The sequence below is a fragment of the Oryza glaberrima genome, chromosome 10 (assembly GCF_000147395.1).
Source record: "Oryza glaberrima chromosome 10, OglaRS2, whole genome shotgun sequence".
Lineage (NCBI taxonomy): Eukaryota > Viridiplantae > Streptophyta > Magnoliopsida > Poales > Poaceae > Oryza > Oryza glaberrima.
The window spans coordinates 21,399,330-21,420,164 of record NC_068335.1 but is presented as its reverse complement, the minus strand read 5'-3'; the positions used below and the strand labels follow the sequence as shown (position 1 = coordinate 21,420,164).

Below are 20,835 nucleotides of genomic sequence, written 5' to 3'. Positions count from 1 at the left end.
TCCATGCCAATTATTCCTTCCGACTTTTAATATGCATGCATATTAGCGTTGCTACGAACGACTTGCTTCAGATTTATAGTGCTAGCCGTTTGAACCTTCAATTTGGAGAAGCATATTACTCCTAATTAGCAGCATGTAAAACGGGATAGCTTCGATGCGTGGTGCATGTTTAACTACCGACAACCTCCAGCGCCGGGGTTGGCAAATGGCCTCGATCTGTCACCTTTGTGCAAACGACGGCGAGTCCTGCTCCCACATCTTCCATGATTGTCCCTTCACAAAGCAGGTTTGGACAAGGATTCGAGATCGGCTTAGCCTTTCCTGTTCGGTGCCCAGTGGCGGACACAGTTTTAAAATATAGATGAGACGAAGAATGAAGATATTTACTCGATAAGCAATCGAACACAACACATATCATATTTATATATCAATCGTATAATTGTCTTGATCATTGTTTATGGCGTGCATGCATTGTGAAGAGACAGACGTCTAAACCTTGTTATAGATAATTTTGATGGCCTATAACTATTATAAGGGGGTGGAGAGGGTCTTGGGGGTGTGGGGCGACACGAGTCGTAGCTGGGATGGTCGATCCACCATGCCTAATGGGTAGATCCGCCCATGTCGGTGCCGGTAGAAGATCTTTCCTCTTGGTGGTGTTCGGTCCGAAAATCAGTGCGCAAGCAAGACAGAAGGACATTTGACGCCGGGGTGATCCTTGTGACATGCCTCATATGGAAGGAACGTAATGCTAGAGTGTTTGATGGAAGAGCAACCTCAGCGGACCATCTTTGTGCCACAATTGTGGAAGAATGGGAAGCTTGGAAAGCGGCCGGTCTGCTGTGCGAAATTGAAGCAAGAAGCCCCATATCCATGAATTCGGATCCTCTGCATTAGAGGTACTAATGCAGAGGATAAACAGTGCTGCGCATTAAGATCACTGTGGACCGTCCGATCGAGAGTGAAAGGACCAGATTTTGCGCTACAGTAAATTTAGCACAGTACCAAACAGTACTCAACAGTGTTTTAGGTCCTGTAGCTATAGTAAAGCGACACTGTTCATGGCATTAATTCATTGTTCCTCTCACATAAACAGTACCCCTCTGCGGTACTGCAGACGATCCGGATCCCATATCCATAGGGATCAGCTAATTAGCAGCACAAGGGTGTGTGTGAGCTTCTGCTCTGTTAGTAAGAGCTGTGTCACCTCTGATTTTTTCGGGATGTGTGTTTGCTCTCTTTTGTTTTTTTTTATCTGTACAGTTCTGAATTTTCTCCTTCTTAATTCAATGTTTGGTCAGCAAAGCCGACCCGACTAAAAAAGGGATAGCTTATTAACATATGATTAGTTAAATATTAATTATTATAATTTAAAATATATTTATTTTATTTTTTTAAAACTTTTATACATGCTAGATCCCGTACTAGCGGAGATTATTTAAAAAAAACAAAAATCTCCGGAAACGAACGAGGGAGAGACTTGCAATTCAAGTTCCAATAATAGGTGCGTGTTGATTATAATTATTTAACTCTTGTCAACAGCATTAATTACTTCTTTAATTCCAATAATAGGAGTACTAAGTATACTACTCTACTTTGTTGTTTAGTCGTGCGTGGTTAAATCCCAGCTTCCATGGCGTTCGAGCATGCCACGTCGTGCGCACGTGGCGCGACCCCGGCTTCCATGCATGCAGGTAGGTGTGTCGATCATGCCGGAGGTAGCCGCGAATTCATGGTTGATCCAATAAATAATAATAATGTAATCATGCACCTAATGGAAATGGATAACCAACTGATTGTTTGTTAAGTTAACTACATGCACGTTGACGTGACGACGTAGCAGCTATGAGTAACATGATCAAATGCGTATATGCTACGTACTCAGTCAATGGCCAGCCATTAGTATTAGTTAAAGTATGTTACTATACTATGTCAGGAGATACCAAGAAAGAACAATTAATTAAGAGGCCAAGAACATCCTACCTCCGTCCATATTACTTGTCTTTTTAAGTTTTTTTTTTGTCAATGTTTAATCATTTGTCATATTCAAAAAAAATTGAATTATTATTTATTTTGTTTGTCAATTGCTTTATTATCAAAAGTACTTTATATATGACTTATCCTTTTTTATATTTGTATTAATTTTTTAAATAAAACGAATGGTCAAACGTTGCAAATAAAAAGTCAAAAACGTCATCTATTATAGGACGGAGGGAGTAGCAAGGTTTGATTTTCATACTACGCCATATTTATGATGATCACTAGATTTGGAATCAATCAAATCTTGATACAAGAGGGGAACAATATGTGATCAATCATGCGTGCGTGCGTGCATGCATTGGTACTACTCATGGACTAATTTTGTCATTTTGTCATACAGTACTAAATTTATCTGTTAGTGCAACAGAATGTGAGCAATCATGCGTGCGTGCAATGCATTGGCCCTAATAAATGTTACTCATGGACTCGTGGCGGTGGTGACACCAAACCGGCATGCTGTCGGGGGACTCTACCTTGCCTGATGATGACACCATGATGATTATAATTAGTACTCCTCCTCCTACTCTTAACCTTCACACTATCACAAGTGTGCCACACTTATACTTATCTAGTAGTGCTAAGCTAGCTAGCTGCATATACACGTGAAAGTGTCCACGTCATCTGTGCTTGGGGCCCACATGTCACAAGCACGTAACCCCAAAGCCCCGACAATCCGGCCTCCTAGCTCGTCATGCCACTGCTGCTAACTCATCTCTCCTTAATCATTTTTCTTTTCTTACTGGAGTAGTACTTGGAGTAGTTTGAACAGCTGCTGGCATCATCCACTTACACGCAGCTCAAGCTATGTTTTTTTTTCCTAAGTGGTTTAGTTAAACCTGATGTGTCCAAATTGTTGGTCAGATATGATCATCTCATCACCTGGAGCTGATCGAGTTGAACAAGGCTACATGGATGTACAGCTGAAGACCACATGTCCAAGTTTGCTAATACTAACAGAACATGCTAAGTACAGCAAATACCTTACTCTATAAATATGGTTCGTAACAATAATAATAGTACTAGCAAAACACTATGGGATACGACGACCACCTGCTAACCCTTTACTCTCAGAGGTAGTTTAAATATTATCACCTCCATCCCAAAATATACATTAACAGCTTTTAATTATAAATCTGAATAAGTGTTTATCTAAATTCATAATTAAAACTTGCTATATTTTGGAACGGAAGAAATACTAAGTTTATAGCCATCATAGTCACAACAGTAACATGGAGTCTATGCCGGAAATTTGTCTCAACTCTTAAATTTATAGAGTAGTCATCACAATACTAAGATAAGAAAGTAAGAGGAATTTCCTATCCTTTCGATGTATATGTATAAACTATCACAAAGCAATACTGCAGAAGTGTACTACTGTACTTTCTGCTGGTCCAACCTACAAAATGACCTTCTTGATACTCCTACTCTAAACCCTTCAAAATTTATCTCAGAGATGGTCTATGAAAATGCTGCAAAACTGCTGCTTTACAAGAACATTACCGCAGTATCTACAGTATTAGAGATTAAGGAGGCCATCACCAAGGCAAAAACATGTACATCATCAGCCTTCGAGTGCCGTATCCATGTGAAGTTAGAGAAGTTACCTAGCACAATCACTCAATCAGTCCCTTGCTTCTGCCTTCCAACTTGTAATTGCACATAACAGAGCATGGTTGGGAACCAAATCCTTGTTAGGAAGCCGCGATTTTGTAATCGGTGACATGTCATTCTCGCACAACCACATCTCGATAGCGACCCGGTCGTACGAGTACCCGTCAGATGCAATGCATGGGTCCTGCATTATCCTCTACAGGGAGGAAAAAAAGCAAAATGAAGTTTCACCTCAGACCCTTCGAAAAAAATGGATACAACAAGGTAAGAGTAAAAAGTTGAATTACAGACCACCTTGAAGTGTAATATAGTTCAAATTCTGAAACAGAAACATTCTTACAAGACAATGAGCTACAGGTAGTTGTGATGTAATTCACTTAAAGCTGATGTATTGCAATAAGCCAAAAAATACCTTGAGTATTGGGCAGATAAAATGGCTTGGTGGTCCAGATATCACTGGCCGTACAGGGTCAGAGACAGCACTGGCAATTTTTTTCAGCCGTTCCAGCTCCACAAGAACCTTACACTTCAGATCTGGTCTATGCTTGCTTCGCATTTCCAAACAGCTTAGGCCAAGCTGCGCTAGCTCATGTGCTTCTTGTGCAGGCCACTTCCCAGCACTCTTGTCCAAGATGTCAACAAGGTGACCATTTTCTACTGCTTGCTCCACAAGGTCTGCTAGCCCCACAGGTGGCTTTCCAGTGAGCAGCTGCAATAAAACCATGCCCAAGGCGTATGTGTCAGATTTTGTTGACACTTGGCCTGTCCTTTGGTACTCTGGGTCCATGTAAAACAGTGTGCCAACTAGATCTGTGTCCTTGAAAATTGTGCGCGTTGTCGACAAGGCATCCCCCAGCGGAAGCAATGTTGAAAGGCCCACATCGCCAATCTTGCTGGTGAAATTGCTATCAAGGAGTATGTTTGCAGGCTTGAGGTCACGATGGATGATTGGCTTCGGCTTCGAGCTGTGGAGGTAGACAAGGGCCAGGGCTATTTCCCAAGCAATGCGAAGACGTTGGTACCATGGGAGTGGGGCTGTGCCTCCTTTGAGTTGCAAGCGATCCTCAAGGCTGCCATTCTCCATGTACTCGTACACCAAGCATGGTCTGTCCAGACAGGCACCTATGAGCAGCAGCAGATGTGGGTGACGGATCTTACCCAAAACCTCAAGCTGCAGAACAGGGGCATCTTATAAGAATTTCCTAGAGATAACAATGATGGCATCTTGCATTATATATGCAAGAAGAGTAGCACTGCATATTTGAACATAGCAAAGTTATCGCAATTTACTTCTTAGCCTATGAATATATCTGAAGATCCGGAGATCATGATGATATTAGGACTTGACTGCTCAACCTTTAATGGTTCAAGGAATACCTCTTGTTTGAAATGTTTGATCCTGTGGCTGTCGTCAGAAGTGAGGACTTTTATGGCAACAGATGTCTGACGTAGATTGCCCTTGTACACTGTTCCGTTAGATCCTGATCCAATTTTAAGTGCCTCTGAAAACGATGATGTAGCAGATTCAATGTCTTCCCATGTAAATGTTGAGTATGACATCCCATCTAATTCAAGAAGTTTTTCCAGCCTTTGCATCTTATCAGCCTCCTTCGAAGTCCTCAGCTGCAAAATCTGCTTCTGCAAAGCTTCTTTTCTTGCAAGATCCCTCACATGCCTGCACTGAGCCTCCAAAGCGTTCCGTTGTTCCTTCTCTTGATGTGCTTGCTCATTGACTCTGTTGATCCTGGAGTAGACCTCGCTGAGCCGGGCTTCCTCTTCAGCACGTTTTGCAGCTAAGTCAGTCACCTAACATATGATTGTCAAGATGACAATTAAGTTGCTGACTATTGGAGATAAAGTAACCAACTAATTATGTTGAAACACAGTACTCCCAAACTTACATGCTGAGAAGCATTGATGGACTCATCCTGAACAAGTTTGCACACTCCTTTAATATGCCTAAGTTCAAGCCTCAGCTTTTCAAGCTCGCTATTTACATCATCCTGCATTGAGAAAATTAAGTTACTGTATATTCAGAAAAAAAAGGAACTATTCTTATCTAAGAAGTTTAAACAGTGAAGGCTCATCCTCAATTCATTAAAGATGTATCATTTGCAAAATTATACTACTGTGAAAAAATTTATTACAGTTTTACTGTGAAAAAATCAAATGACTCACCATGTCCTCTGAAAGCATCAATTCCTGCAGGGGACTGCTTGTCATTGGAGCTTTATCTGAGATAAGCACGTTACTTGGTCGAGGGGTTTGACCGCTAGCACATGGAGAATTACTGTTATTATCACCAACAGATGCTGAAGTGCTTTCAGTAAGATACTCATGTAAGGAGCGCGGTCTATCATGGTCTGCGGATGATAAACTTTCCAGATTCTCCCATGTCAAGTTTGATCTAAAGCTTCTCGAAGGTGTGGCATCTGCATTGGACAAAAGGGATAAATTTCTTGCACTGTTTTTTTTTCTTTTCTTTTTTGCTGAATTTCAAAACCAAACGACCTCGATTCCAAATTCTTATTGAATGCAAAGAGCCAAGCAAACATTTGAAAAGGAAGCTAGGTGCTACAAACTTCTCAAAGACTAGCAAAGATCCATTCTATATCAGCTTCAAAGAGTACCAAGGACGAAAAGGTTCAAAGTTGGAAGCAGTCATTATGTTATCTTGTCTATACAGTACACAGTGAAAATTTCCAGTGCCAGTTTTACGGACAGATAACTTCACCTGATAATGAGGGCTTATCATCTGAATGGATTTCAGTTTTGGAGCTATCACTGGACAGGAATAGCTCAGAACTCTTGTGACCTTCAAATCCAGGAGAATAAACTGCGGATAAACCACCTTTTGAGACAACATAAACTGCACAAAAGCTTGGAACACTTCTGCAAATTTGAGAAGATGTCCTAGTACCCTTGGATTTCCTAAGACATTTCCACCAAATTAATCAGCATTTTGATGCATGCAGTTCACCATTATTTATTACAGAACATGTTAAGTACCTAATAAAGTTGCCCTGAGAAGAGTCACCGACAACAAGCTTGTGGATTTCGTACATTGAAACAACATTGGAAATGGTTTCTGCCACATCTTCACCTTTGACAACCAGTACTTCAGCTTTAGCCTGAACAAGATCAGAAAATGTATACACATGTTCAGCAGGATGTTTAAAACTATGAGTATCATTGCTGAGTTCTAACCTGTTCTCATAATTTCTGACTCTATACGAAAGTACAATTCTGAACAAAATTAACATTATGAAATGTCCTGAATAAATACTGTTGTGAATTGTGCTTATTCAGTTGTATTTCATTATATTTGGCTCCAGTGTGCCCTTAGGAATGTTCATTTTGGAACGGAAAAGAAAAAAAGGATGGCCTGAAGTGGCAACGTCATACCTTCTCATCACACATGTTCTTGTAGAAAAGGAGCATCGTTCGGGCCTTACATTCGACTTCTTTCTCATATGCGCTGGCAATGTCAGCCCGTACTTTATCAATCGGGATATAGTTGCCCACTACAAAAGAAGCAAGAAAAAGAGATATATTTAAGTGACAACATGATTTACAAACGAAAGTATACATCTACACAGTAGGAAACACATCAAATATGCACTCACTCGGTGTCGGAACCGTGGTGATCCTCTGCAGTACATGGATAAGCACGAACCTAACCATCCCATTGGTGCAGAAGTTTTTCACAGCCCACTGCACGGCGTACTTACTGGATTTGGAACTACTCACGGCCAACCCAACAGTCACAGTTGGGTCGTTGTTCTCAACTTTATCTTGGATGGCCATGGCTTTGCAGCTTGCAGTTTTGCATTGCCTATATCCCTAATACAAAATACCCTGCATAAGGGAAATATGGTGTGATCAACAGCACAACAATGGTATATTAATCCTGCCATGTTACAAATCAGCGCTAAAAATATCCTGCATTGTATCAGCTCCAGTAATCACGAGGAAATACGCTACTCCTAATCATTTCCTATCATCTAAGGTAACCCTTGGTCATCACCGATTCACCATCTACAACACGGGACAAATTATCGGAACCAATCGGGGGGCAAAAACCCCCACGGCCGGCAGGAGGATCGAGCAAGCAACGGGACAAAGCGCCATTTACTGGATCTCCCTCCCTCCCTCGCGCGCGCGCGCGCGCAACAAAACGCGCAGATGAACGGCAGCCAGAAATCGATTTCTCTACTCGCAAGCATTCGCACCGCATTCCTTCGTCTGTTGCTGCTGACTGCGCGGGGCGGAAGACGGGAAGGGGAAAGGGATTCGGTCGAGAGGCCTGACCTTTCTGTGCCGCCGCCGCCGCCGCCGCCTTCGTCTCCAACTCCGGCGACGGCGAGGCAGGGGAATCGCCGCCGAGGAGGGGGAAAAAAACAGCAGCGCGAGACAAGTGCGGCGCGTAGGGCCTACTTGTCAGGTGACTGTACTGGATGGATAATTTTCGGCCCAAATCGACAATATTACAGTATAGTTCGCATTTGATTAAGGCCCATTAAGGCCCACCTATCTCGGCCCATTTGAAACACCGAAATAGAGCAAGAGACGCGCGGGCTCAAAAAAGAAAAAAAAAAGAGGCGCGCGTCGCCGTCGGGCGGCGGCGAAGCCGGAGATGGCAGGGACGCCGGGGAGGCGCCCTCCGGCAGCCGGCTAGGCATGTAGATAAGTATCCTGCTCCTCTTCCCTCGCGTTCCAGCTCGCGAAGTCCCCGTTTAATTTGATTTTGTATGCGTTTTTGCTGGGTAGGGTTATGGTATGTACTAGGGTGTGTTCGTTCGGGGATGGCGACTAGTTCTTCGAGCTTTCGCCGGAGGGGAAGATGGCGGTGCGGCCCTCGGGGAAAGAGGGGTAAGGATTTTTCAGTGCTTGCCTCTTGGGCTCGTGGTGAACTGGTGATAGCATGGAGTGCGAGGGGATCGTCGACAACCGTGGCGTGTGCTTCGATTATTGCTTAATTTGTTCAGGTTCAGGTTCAGATCCGTTGATTGCTCGTGTTCTTGAAAATATAATACTCCTGTTTTTACATCCTTGCTATAGTTATCATGATCACCTTGCCGTACGTTCGTTGGCTTTGATTAATCTGGTGATTTGGTTCAAGATGATGTGGTGTATACATTTTCCATGCATTTTTCTTTGGCTTCTTTCGGCATGGACTGACTTGTGTTTGTGTTGGTTGTTGCAGTCCGTAGGATAGGATGAGCTGATGATGAGCAGCTGCAGCTCGCAGGATTATTTATTTGTCGTGGAAGCTGGTGTGCAACGTCTACGAATTCGTGTACCAGACTACCCTTATATATATAAGTACTCCGTATACATACAGGTACGAAAAAAACGCAAATAGTAGAGAAGAATTTAATATCAAATAAATAGAATAGATGAGTCTTTGAATCCAGATCAATTAGCTAACCACTCGTGAAGCTAGCCAGAAAATAAATCCATGTACGTTTCTCTACTACAGGTACGCGCACGGTCGGCCACACCTTGAGCTGCACGACTGTTATTCGCGTTGGATGAGGCAGGTGCGTTACATGCTTGTGTGTGCAAGTTGCGGCCTCATCGCGTTTGTGTGGCTGTCTCGTTGTCGTCCGGATTTTTGGATTTTTGGTCCGCACGCGCGCGCCACGGGTCCGATCGATGATATCGTCATCCCTGCCGTGCTCGTACGGGTCACGCTCAAGTGATACCATGCTCGCCCTGGTTCCCAAACCTCCAATGTCACCATGTGTTTCACCAGTTGTGTGCCTGCAGCCCACATGGATAATATATACGGAGTATGAATCTAGGGCCTGCTCACTTTGCTACCATTTTCAACATTATCTAGTTTTGGCATTACCAAATTTTAGTAAAGTTGTAAAAATTTTAGCAAGGTTGTTAAATTTTGGCAAGATTTTATATGTACTTACTAAAATTTGGCAACAAACTAAATGTAGCCACTTTTTTTTGGTAACTTTACCAAAACTTGATAAAGTTGAAAATGATAGCAAACTGAACAAGCCTCAATTTATGCTTGCAGAAAGAGTGAGTGCACTTTTTAGGTCACATGAAATACATACACGTACATAACTATCAGTGTGTCCTCGTAATACACATTCAAATAGCATCAATAATTCCTTTCCCTTACTCTATAGGAAGCATAATTCCTTATATAGATTATAGGTTGATGCATATATAAACGAATCATAGCATACCACATGACACTAACTTGATAAAGGTTGTATAATTTTTAGACTTAACATCTACTATAAAGACGCATATTTATGGACCTCGTGGATGGACTCCACCATCATATTAATATTGTCTCTCCAATAGGATTGATAGGTAAAAATGGCATTAGCATTATTGTCTTCTAATGTGAAACAAAGTGAGCGTTCTAGAAAAATATTTGACATCCTCGTGTTGGAGTTCAAATTCAAGTCAAAAGGGATCCACCGCGAGAGGTGGATTATTGTCGGTCTACCACTCGTAAAACCGGGGGACAATGTTGTCGGTCTACTACTGCATTCTGTATTATCATATTGCTACAAGCAGGAAACAGTGACAGCTTATCTAAGCCAACAATATGCTTTCTGCTCGCAACTAATTAAAATTGCATCCATGGGGTTGAACCGACCAAAGAGGATAAGTTAAGAAAAAGCGTGGCTAAACACTCAAAAAGTCGGCAATCGATCAGCATGCACCTTTATCCCTTATGCACGGTAATCCTAAGCCATGACTATCACGGAACGCGTCAAAGAAAAATGACAGTCACGGATCAATCAAGGGCGCAGTTAATAAAAATAGCAAAAACTTGAAGGTGTTAGGATAATTTTGACAGTGACTTGCTTGTTACAGAGATATTACCTTCTTTTTATATTCTGTACTAAAGAGTATTTACCTATTTGAAGTAGAAAGGCATCATAATCTAAAGTAAAACAGAGTATGTAAGCAACTGAGTGAGCAATGGCCTATATTATTTTCGTGTGGAGATATTCTCATCTAATGTCATCAAGATTCAAGACGGAGGTTGCACTTGCACCGATCTAGAGAGAGGATGTGCTTACCAACATCCAAATCTTGATGCCTAATTTTGTTGATGCAGTTGGACGAAATATCCCTTGCAAGATACTAGCATATATCTTCAAATTATCGAATAAAATATAAGTTAGGATCCATCAGCAGTGACTGGACCATATCTTTTTTTATATATAAAAAAACTGACACTGGAGTACAGGACCATATCAACAGGTGGATATATATTGTTTACGTGAGTGATAATCTAAAGAAAGAACAGAACTTGATGAATTAAAAGTTGTGAAAAAGATAGCATACCTGCAGGCAAGGGTAGCCATTCCATATTGGCATATTCCGAATGTGCCGTTGCAACAGTTTCCATCATCAGATTCATATGCTTCACTGGTATTGAATTGATAAACAAATCCATTTCAATAAAACAAAGAGATAAGATGTATGGAAATAAAAGATAAACTTAAAAAAGTTGCTCGGCTGGATCAACAATGATAAAGAAACACAGTCAGTTCATTAAAAAGAATAAGAAGATTCATGATTTGTTTTCTGTTTATATCTCATTCTCTAGTTTAAAAACAACTCAGTTGAACATTGCACAAAACAACGGTACTCCAGAGCCCAGAAGCCTACACGCCTTATATTTATGTTACCTAATAGATTTAATTTTCTCAATCATACGCACCCAGTATATGGCAGCAATATAATTAATCTGAAACATTAGTAAGAAGATTTTGCCGAGCTGCTAGTCTGAACACTGAACCAACCATTTTGGACCTTATGGTTTCTTACTAAACTAAAAATGTTCTGGCATGAAGAGTTTTAGTATCATATAAACACTGTAATGCACAGATATTTAGTACCAACTAACAAATACACTTGAAATGGTGCACTTATGACTGCACTGCATTATTGACCGAATAGTGCTGATCAGCAGTAACGTGCACCATTGTTCTGAAAGAATTCAGAATCAGGTCCCAAACTTGAAGGGAAATATAAGCAACAACAGTGGAGTAAACAGTTCTCTGAAACAAGATATGAATGTGCAATGAGCAAGAGTGATAGAAAGTGGGTTGTGAACTTGTGATACAGTTCTTGAATGCTGTAGTTGTTTGCACAATACCAAATCAAAAATGCCTATGGCAGATTTGCACAGTACAGTTTCATTGACGCCTTTCAAGATGGAAAGTGTTCTAAAGATAATTTGGCCGGACAAATATAGAAATATTCTTTTGTCCTTTTAAGAAGCAAAGCTTGGAAAGTACATCAAATCAACTGAATGATGAACGTCCAAGTAAAAATGAACGGATACATTTGACAAATTTATCAGTTGTTGAGAAATGGCGAAGCAGACAAGTACCTTCAGAAAGCAATTGGTACACATCATCACTCAAATCCATCTTCCAGAGGCCCAAATCAGAAATACCGCTTGATGCATCCTACACAGACAATCACCAATCACAACTGAACCACTCAACTGCATCGTAGCAACCATCCCAAAAAAGTAAAATATTCGAAAAATATGATTTTTGTCTCGAACTACAGGCAGTATGACGATATGACAAAAGGCTCACCAACTACATCTGGCTGACAGAGTAATGCTTTAGCCTATACAAAATCACCTATGTAGAATTGTAATCTCACCGACCTGCTTGAGATGCCATCGGTGTTAATTTTCTCCTTTTGTTTCTTCCTTCTCTTCTTCTTCGGTTTCTTTTCTTCTCTTCTTTTTTCACCATCGAGGGCTTCTCGAGATCACCTCACGAATCCTTTCTAGTGCAAGTTTTAGGGTTTAGGCAAAGAGTACGACATCCCTTCTCCTTTGCCTTTCATCTCTTTATATAGGCGCTGGTGGGGCTCGAGGGTTATCTCCAATTTGGTTAGGAATTAGTTCTACTGTTCACAAAACTAACTCTCCGTCTTTAGGAATCGGATATGTGTGATTTATCTTCCTTATCTAGCTGGCATTTAGCTGATAAAATCAACCAAAACCTGGTATTGATAGTTATAGTAAGACAAACCTCTAATCCTCAACTATTCAGGATTTACATTCGCCCATGGCACATTAGGGTTACATGGTACACCAAGAAGCAACACATCTAGAATCCATAAGCTTTTTGGCGTAGAATAATCCGTGCATTTTTCATCTTTAGTTAACGTCTGTTTAGTTACGAGTAGAAGAGTTAAACCAGACCATGACATCGCTCAAAAGAAAAAAAAAGAAAAGAAAGAAAGACCACGACAGTTTGACGAGCTAGCAGCGAGAGAGAGTTTGTTGGGGGCCGTGTGCTGTGGATCGTTCACCAGTCACCACACGAAACGATCGAAGCAGAGGCTGAGGCTGAGGAGAGCAGCCGAAGGAAGGAAGCCCAACCGCGTGGACGGATAGAAAGAAGGCGTGACCCACAAGCCGCCGCTACTTGCCTCCCTCGTCTCACGTATATCCCCTTCCCCCGAATATCCGCCACGTGGACGGCCCTCGCCTCTCTCCGACCACCTTAACCAATCACCACACAGCAGTTAACCCCTCTCCTCCCCTTCCTCTTCTCCCCCCTCCCTCTCCTCGTCGTCTCCACCACCACCATCTCCGTCTCCACTCGATCGATCGATCGATCTCCATAGGTGGGGGAAGGGAAGCTTTGGAAGGTGGAGGGACGGAGGGGGGGATGACGAGGCGGTGCTCGCACTGCAGCCACAACGGGCACAACTCGCGGACGTGCCCCAACCGCGGGGTCAAGATCTTCGGGGTGCGCCTCACCGATGGCTCCATCCGCAAGAGCGCCAGCATGGGGAACCTCTCCCTCCTCTCCTCCGCCGCCGGATCCACCAGCGGCGGCGCCTCCCCCGCCGACGGCCCCGACGCCGCCCCCACCGCCGCCGACGGCTACGCCTCCGACGACTTCGTCCAGGGCTCCTCCTCCGCCACCCGCGACCGCAAGAAGGGTCAGCCCCCCCCCCCCCCCCCTTCTTCTTCTTTCCCAACCCCTTAATTTCAATGATTTAATCATCCCAAAAACCATTCTGGCCTGATGCGACTTACTAGATCCTCTCCAACCTCAGGTTTTTCTTCTTCTTGTGCTTCTTTCTTTTTTTTTTATTATTCCTACTAGTATGTTCTTCTTCCTTTGCTGCTTCGGCGTGTAGATTTGGGAGATTTGATGGAGTACTGCTACTAGCAGTCACTGCTAGTTGTTTCTTCCAAGTAGGACAGACGCTAGAGAAAGCATTTAATGGGCAGATTGTACTGATGGTCATGGATGAGTGATTTGGTACTACTTAGCTCATGCATACGCCACTCCACTTCAATTAATTACTCTCGGTACAAGGCACTCCACTTCAATTAATTACTCTCGGTACAAGGACGGCGTATAGATGCCTCCAACTGTTTGATGAGATCACAAGGACGTTTTGTCAAACTCATGCTCAGCTCCATATTTGTCTAGGATAAGTAAGAATTTAGAATCAGACCAGATCGTTCCAACGAGTAATGATGGCTGATCCTGTGGAACTTTTTAATTTGATCCTTTGCCTCTGCAAGAATGATTTCTAGTTTACTGCGTAGTTATATTCGCGGTGTTGGTCCAAGAAAAGTCTTCCAAGCTGTCAGCTTTCAAAACCCAAGAACCTTCCTAATGGCATGCCTATGTTAATGTGTGAAAGCTTCAAAGCAACACGTGATTGTTTGATCTTTACTGTGGCAGTAGTTCCTACTGTAACGGCCTTACTAGAGGTCATGCCATTGGTAGACTGCGTTGTCATTGCCTCATTAACTTGTACTTCCATCCAAATTTGATGCTTGGAGTGCAGTTTTAGACTTATATGCCTACTGACTTAAATGTATTGGAAAAGTCAAAAGTATATGTTTGTCCTTTATCAATTTGTAATGAAAGGCACTAAATTGGATAAAAGAAATCGCCTTGAAATGTACAATTTGCTATTCTTTTGACATTTATTCTGTTAAGAGGATTATGCCAGATTGACAATGTTTTAATCTTGTTAACCTTCTGCATAACTTGTTAAGGTGGCAAAAGACATAAAATTTGTCTCTTTCCCTTTTATGTTCTGGCATTTCTCTTGGAATCTCATAGAATCCTTTTACTTTTAAGATTGGAGTCCTCTCTCTGTGCGCCCTGTTTCTTAGGAACGGGCTCTTTTTTGGGCTGGATAATTTTCCTTTGGTGATAGGCAGTACTGTTATTTTGTGTAGTAGTCCCAAGTTTGTTGGTATTTTTGTCAGTATATGATGGGAGCTTAACTATTACAGTTCTCCAGCTTCTTGTACTCCAGTCATTACTCGCTACTTGCGTGCCTGCAGGCCACATTCTGTGTGCCATGTTTCTGATTAAGATGACTTTGACAGGTGTTCCTTGGACTGAAGAAGAACACCGGAGGTTTTTGCTTGGATTGCAAAAGCTTGGCAAAGGTGATTGGCGAGGAATCTCTCGTAATTTCGTGGTCTCAAGAACACCTACTCAAGTAGCCAGTCATGCTCAGAAATATTTTATACGCCAATCCAATATGACCAGAAGGAAAAGAAGGTCTAGCCTTTTTGACATGGTGCCAGATGAGGTAGCTTGCTTGATCTTATTTCGATTATTGTGCTGATATTGGCATGTAGCATAATAAGCCTGCCTGGGTCTATTCTTATATTGAGACGAGGAGATTGCTCATTTGTGTGGTGATAGATATCATATTGCTAAAACTTATCTTTTTGAACAAATTGTGTAGTTTATTTATGTATTGCATGAAGACTTGAGAACACTTTCATCCTTGTTCGAATTAGAAAGGTTGTACTGTTTTCTCTGTACTCTAATGGGGGAACTGAACTGTGTTTTGGTGGTTTTACAGTCTATGGACCTTCCACCACTTCCTGGAGGTCAAGAACCAGAGACCCAAGTATTAAATCAACCAGCACTACCTCCACCGAGGGGGGAGGAGGAGGTAGATTCTATGGAGTCAGATACTTCTGCCATTGCAGAGAGCTCTTCCGCTTCTGCTATCATGCCAGATAATTTGCAGTCGACCTATCCAGTGATTGTTCCAGCTTATTTCTCGCCCTTTTTGCAATTCTCGGTTCCTTTCTGGCAAAATCGGAAAGATGAAGATGGTCCTGTGCAAGAAACACATGAGATTGTCAAGCCTGTTCCAGTTCATTCAAAGAGCCCAATCAACGTTGATGAGCTTGTTGGCATGTCGAAGCTCAGCATAGGAGAGTCCAATCAAGAGACAGTGTCTACTTCTCTTTCATTAAATCTGGTAGGAGGTCAAAATAGACAATCAGCTTTCCATGCAAATCCACCAACAAGGGCACAGGCATGATCTCCTTCTGCACACAACTGCATTTAGATGAATCCCAGGCAAAATAAGCTTTGCCTCCTTGTTTTTTTGTTTTTATTTTAAGATTAACCGTTCTCCGTAGTCTGTATCATGTGCTGTAAGTTATGCTATGTATGAATGTATCTGTTGTTTGTCTGGCACACATGATAAATCACTCTATGTTAACAAAATCAGTAATGGTAGTGCTGATCTTCGTGGTTGTACTGTTGTAAACTCTTTTATAAGAAAAAAAAATATTAGTCAGTCATTTTGAAGGGATCTCAGTTCATTATGCATCTATGCTCTTACCTGATCTAGATTGCTCAATGGAGTGCTGATGAATCCAGCTTTTCAATTCTGTTAGGGTCTGAGCTGGCCATTCAGTTATATTCTGTACTATTTTGTTGGAGATGGATTGTTATTCCAGCAACCCGCGTCTAGCTTTATCGTTTGCAAATTGCAAGCATTGCTATAATTTCAGCATGATTATTTATTCCTAATTCGTTCATGTGGTTTCTTACCCAGCACAACACTGATATATTCTTATGCTGCACATGCTATATTCCGAGGATTTACTATGAGGTTGTACCTTTCAATCCTGATTCTGGAGGAGATGCTCCCTCTTGAATTATGCACCAAGTGTTACATATGTGGTTGGTGACATTAGTGGCTGCTGGCCGGTCTCTTTCAGATATTGGGCTCTTTTAATCCATTTGTCATGAATTATTTGGTCATCCAGGACATCATGCCACTTTTACATCTTTAGCAAAAGTCTTCATTTTTGTTTCTGGTGCAGGCTACAAAAGTTGGCATATACCAAGAACCCCAAAAAAAAGGGTTATCTAAAGTCTGTGTAAAAGAAATGATTTTGCTGTCTTTCCCTGAAGTGGAGTGACTTTACCTGTTGTGAACAGCAGAAACGTTTAATCCTGCAGAATATGGAATAGTTTTTCCTTTTCATCTGGAATCAGAAACAAAATGGCACCCTTGTTACAACATTAATGTTACATTTCTTTGTAATTACCATCTGAAAGAGCCAGTCACGGCAACTGACCACCTCAACACACTACATTTAGACAGAAGAATTACAAACTTACATTTGCTAATTAGAACCCTACACTTTGTATGGTTTTTGTATGGTCAAATACATTCCAATTCATAGGGCTTTACATGCTAGGGAGAGCTGTTTTCTCTGCTTGTTTTTCCTCCTCCTCCCCTACAATCTTCTTCCAGAACCAATGCTTCCTCCAGACCTGCTCCATCTGCTCCATGGGCAGCTTCTTTGTCTCCGGCAGGAAGAAATAAACAAACACTGTCATCAAGCAGATCCATCCTGCAAAGAAGAAGAATGTCCCTGACTTGATGCGGCATAGAACTGCAAGGAATGTCTGTCCAATCACAAATGTCATCAGGAAGACCACTGCAACAACAATACTCTGCCCTGCTGATCTGATCTCAAGTGGACATATTTCAGTTGGGACCAAGAATGTCAATGGCCCCCATGACCATGCAAAGCCAGCAACAAACACACACATGGTGATCAACACAAGGTAAGCATACTCTCTGTCCATGGATCCATAGTCCTTGAACTCTGCAGCCAGGATTGCACCCACAGCAAGCTGGGAAAGGATCATCTGAATACCACCTACAAGGAAGAGCTTTCTACGCCCAAACCTGTCGACAACGATCATCGCCATGATATTGGCGAAAGTTGCGCAGAGTCGATTGACCACTGAGGATAGGAGAGACGCGCTCTCCTTCAGACCAATCGTCCTGAACATAACCGGTGCATAGAAGTTCATCACATTGATTCCAGTAAGCTGGTTGAAGAAAGGGACCAGGAGTGCTATGACAAGCTGTGGCCTGTATTTCCTCTTGAATATATTCCTGAACGGATACTGAACTGTCCTGGAGAGGTTGCTAGCAGCAACTAAGTCATCAAGCTCTTTCTGGACTGAAGTGGTGCCACGAAGTCTCTGGAGTAGGATCCTTGCCTTGTCAGTGTCGCCATCGCGTTCGATTATGAAGCTCGGTGTCTCTGGGAGGAAGACCGCACCGATGGTTAGGAATGCAGCAGGAACTGCAGCCATGGATAGGGATATCCTCCAGCCCCATCCAGCTGTGATTTTCACAACGCAATAGTTAAGAACATTTGCGAAGAGAATGCCGAGGCTGATGCAGAGCTCGAAGCCGTTATTGATCGCCCCACGGTATCGTGGAGGCGCCATTTCTGACAGGTACAGTGGGATTGACTGCAAAATATAGTTTCATAGCAAAGGCGTCAGTACAGTTACCACTGTCCTTTGGGAAGGAGGAAACTATTGTTAAGAAAGAACAAATGCAAAAATTAGAGTCTAGGATTAGGAGTATGCATCAGAAGGAAAATTATGTGCATAACGAAGTTTAGTTACAAAGTGGAATCCCTTTTCTATGTTATCTGAAAATCTTGATTGCAAGATTGGGCTTTATCTCCGGATCTCCCTTGTCTTGCACAGTGTGAGATTGGATCAGTGAACAGTCACTGTTTTTCTCATAAGCCATTCTAATTCCTATCTAGGCAGTAAATCGCCAAGTTTTTAGACCACGACATAGTTTGTTGCTTTCCCTCTGCGTTGTATCTCCACACAATATGTCAACACTGTCCCTCTCCAAAACAGAGATTCAACAGGCTGTAAAAACTTCTTAACTTTTTAATGACCCACTCACTCGTTATGGCCACAAAAACGAAAATATGACTTGTCAAGTCAATGCAATGATCTATACACAAACAAGACCTTAATATTATAAAGACAACCATGTAGTTTGTCAGTGCTCCACTTCTTGTCGAGTGTTATCAACTTGGAACAAAGTACATCCACATAAACCCGCTGTCTATACCCTCTAAACCCAAGTCAATGAAGACTTGACTTTTGTGCACACGACACGCATGGCCTGCATTTCGTTTTCAAGTGTGTGGTGTTAGGTTCAGCATGCAAGATTTATGATTTTGATACATGTGTCTAGAACTCTAGATAGCATCACGATGTGCATGATGGCATGAACTTGATGTACTAGTGACTTCTAAAACAACATAAGGAGTACCATGCCACATACGGAGTACAAGTTTTTTTTTATCTGAATTGTGCAATAGTTTAACAGAGTTCCTTATTTTCTTTAATATAACAGGCACTCTAAACATGTGTGACAGATATCTCTGCACTATCTCTTGAACTAGATTCACATTCATTCAGAGATTACTGACCTGAAATCAAATGTGCAGAGAATTATACCTGATTAGTGAACCCGAGACCTATTCCCAGTAGGATCCGGTTGATGAGCAGCATGAACACATTGACGGCGGCGCCGCCGAACACCGAGCCGGCGATGAAGACGGTGCCGCCGATCAGCATGGACGTCCGGCGGCCATACCTCCTTGTGACGGACGACGCGAAGAGGGTCGCGACGAGGCCGGCGATGTAGAGTGACGAGGTGAACACGGTGAGGAGCTCGCTGTCGAACGCGCAGTAGTGGCTCACTCTGGTGTCCTGCTTCTTCTGGTACACATCCGGGAAGAATCTCTTCAGAAACGAGTCCATTGAGGTCACACCACCTGCCACAATTCATACACGATCGAGTACATGAGCTTTCAGCATGATCTTTCCTCCGTACTAGTGGTAGTTAAGTCACAACATCAGTGGACAGATTAAGCAGGAGAACTTGAACAATGTTTGCGTGATCATCCAAACTACATTACTTATCTTTATCTATACTCTCCACACAAAACAAGAAGCCTCGTCTTCCATCTCACACACACACACAAAAAAAAAAAAGGAATACAAAGAGTAAAGTGTTGGCAACATTGATGAGAAGCTGCATTACTGCTGGAAGATGAGATCTTTTGAGCTGGAAATGCAGCTTCTTAATTCCTCATGACAAAAAAGCTTGCAAACCTTTTCTTGTACGTAGACTGGGCCCGAGCCAGCCATTAACACCGGCCCATGCAGATGCAGACAGGCCCAACCACGAGCCAGCACACGACACAGTCACAACTCACAAGCAGTAGACGAGATGAACAGATGAGATAGATTTACTACAGCGAGGAAGTAATCAACCGCGCGAGGCGGCGGCGGCGGCGGAAGCGGCACGAACCGGAGATGCCGAGGTCGTAGCCGAAGAGGATCCCGCCGCTGCCGGCGACGACGCAGGTCAGCACCACGTACGCCGTCACCCGCCCGCCGTACCCTCCTCCCCCTCCCCCGCCGCCGCCGCCGCCGCCGCCGCTCTCCACGAACGCCCCAATCGCCATCGACCAACTCCACTCACCTACCCACCCACTCCTTCCTTCCCGGAGTGGAGCACGACTCCACAAGAACGCGAGAGTGGAGTGGAGAGAGCTGGGTGGTGGTGCGCGGCGAGGCTTTTGCGTGGATTTATTACTGGAGAAGAAGAAGGCGAGGAGGGGTTGGCGGATGCCGACATGGGCAAGCCGCCGCACGCGTCACGAGCTTCTGGATCCTGACGCCTTCGGCAGTTTCTCCGGGCCCCACCTGTCAGTGACCCACCCCCCCCCCCCTCCCCGGGGGGGGGTACGTTCTGGGCTGCACATGCCTAACAAGCCCAACTTAGAGTACGTAAGTCTAGATGGGCGGGGTGGCCCATGCTGACTGACAAGGTTAGGCCCACATGAGAGCGCGATAATATCTTGTTTTAAGTGGGCCCCACATGTCGGTGGCTCCGTAGGTTATGGGCTTCTTCTTTTTTTGTCCTTTGTGTTGCTGCTGCACGTGATAAAGCCCAAGTTAACATGGCCCATGCTGTTGACTCTGGACAGACAGGTGGGTGCCAGCTTAATGTGGCCCATCC

At 43.1% G+C, this 20,835-nt stretch overlaps 3 protein-coding genes and 2 long non-coding RNA genes across 6 annotated transcripts; 2 read left to right on the top strand and 3 right to left on the bottom strand.

Annotated features, from left to right (window-relative positions):
• Positions 1 to 2,209: 2,209 nt before the first annotated feature.
• Positions 2,210 to 8,098, bottom strand: LOC127753478 (U-box domain-containing protein 35-like). The gene is made up of 10 exons (XM_052278963.1): positions 7,963 to 8,098; positions 7,278 to 7,509; positions 7,057 to 7,175; positions 6,661 to 6,782; positions 6,386 to 6,582; positions 5,830 to 6,083; positions 5,553 to 5,654; positions 5,029 to 5,457; positions 4,064 to 4,822; positions 2,210 to 3,847 (listed from the first exon to the last, which is right to left on the bottom strand). The coding sequence occupies exons 2-10, from the start codon at positions 7,456 to 7,458 to the stop codon at positions 3,662 to 3,664; spliced, it is 2,349 nt and encodes a 782-aa protein (XP_052134923.1). The 5' UTR covers positions 7,459 to 7,509; positions 7,963 to 8,098; the 3' UTR covers positions 2,210 to 3,661.
• Positions 8,099 to 8,219: 121 nt separating this feature from the next.
• On the top strand, positions 8,220 to 9,462 carry LOC127753482 (uncharacterized). Of its 2 annotated transcripts, none has more exons than XR_008012566.1 (3): positions 8,220 to 8,639; positions 8,858 to 8,995; positions 9,134 to 9,462. It is a non-coding gene; the product is annotated as an uncharacterized LOC127753482 (long non-coding RNA). The 2 variants fall into 2 exon arrangements; XR_008012567.1 differs by having other exon boundaries at positions 8,222 to 8,523.
• A 1,525-nt stretch (positions 9,463 to 10,987) lies between these two features.
• On the bottom strand, positions 10,988 to 12,485 carry LOC127753483 (uncharacterized). The gene is made up of 3 exons (XR_008012568.1): positions 12,326 to 12,485; positions 12,038 to 12,116; positions 10,988 to 11,067 (listed from the first exon to the last, which is right to left on the bottom strand). It is a non-coding gene; the product is annotated as an uncharacterized LOC127753483 (long non-coding RNA).
• Positions 12,486 to 13,197: 712 nt separating this feature from the next.
• On the top strand, positions 13,198 to 16,277 carry LOC127753481 (transcription factor MYBS3). The gene is made up of 3 exons (XM_052278965.1): positions 13,198 to 13,620; positions 15,038 to 15,246; positions 15,526 to 16,277. The coding sequence occupies exons 1-3, from the start codon at positions 13,344 to 13,346 to the stop codon at positions 15,994 to 15,996; spliced, it is 957 nt and encodes a 318-aa protein (XP_052134925.1). The 5' UTR covers positions 13,198 to 13,343; the 3' UTR covers positions 15,997 to 16,277.
• A 653-nt stretch (positions 16,278 to 16,930) lies between these two features.
• On the bottom strand, positions 16,931 to 20,411 carry LOC127753479 (hexose carrier protein HEX6-like). The gene is made up of 3 exons (XM_052278964.1): positions 20,122 to 20,411; positions 19,263 to 19,582; positions 16,931 to 18,245 (listed from the first exon to the last, which is right to left on the bottom strand). Exons 1-3 carry the CDS (start codon positions 20,276 to 20,278, stop codon positions 17,160 to 17,162), a joined length of 1,563 nt encoding a protein of 520 aa, XP_052134924.1. The 5' UTR covers positions 20,279 to 20,411; the 3' UTR covers positions 16,931 to 17,159.
• Positions 20,412 to 20,835: the final 424 nt, after the last annotated feature.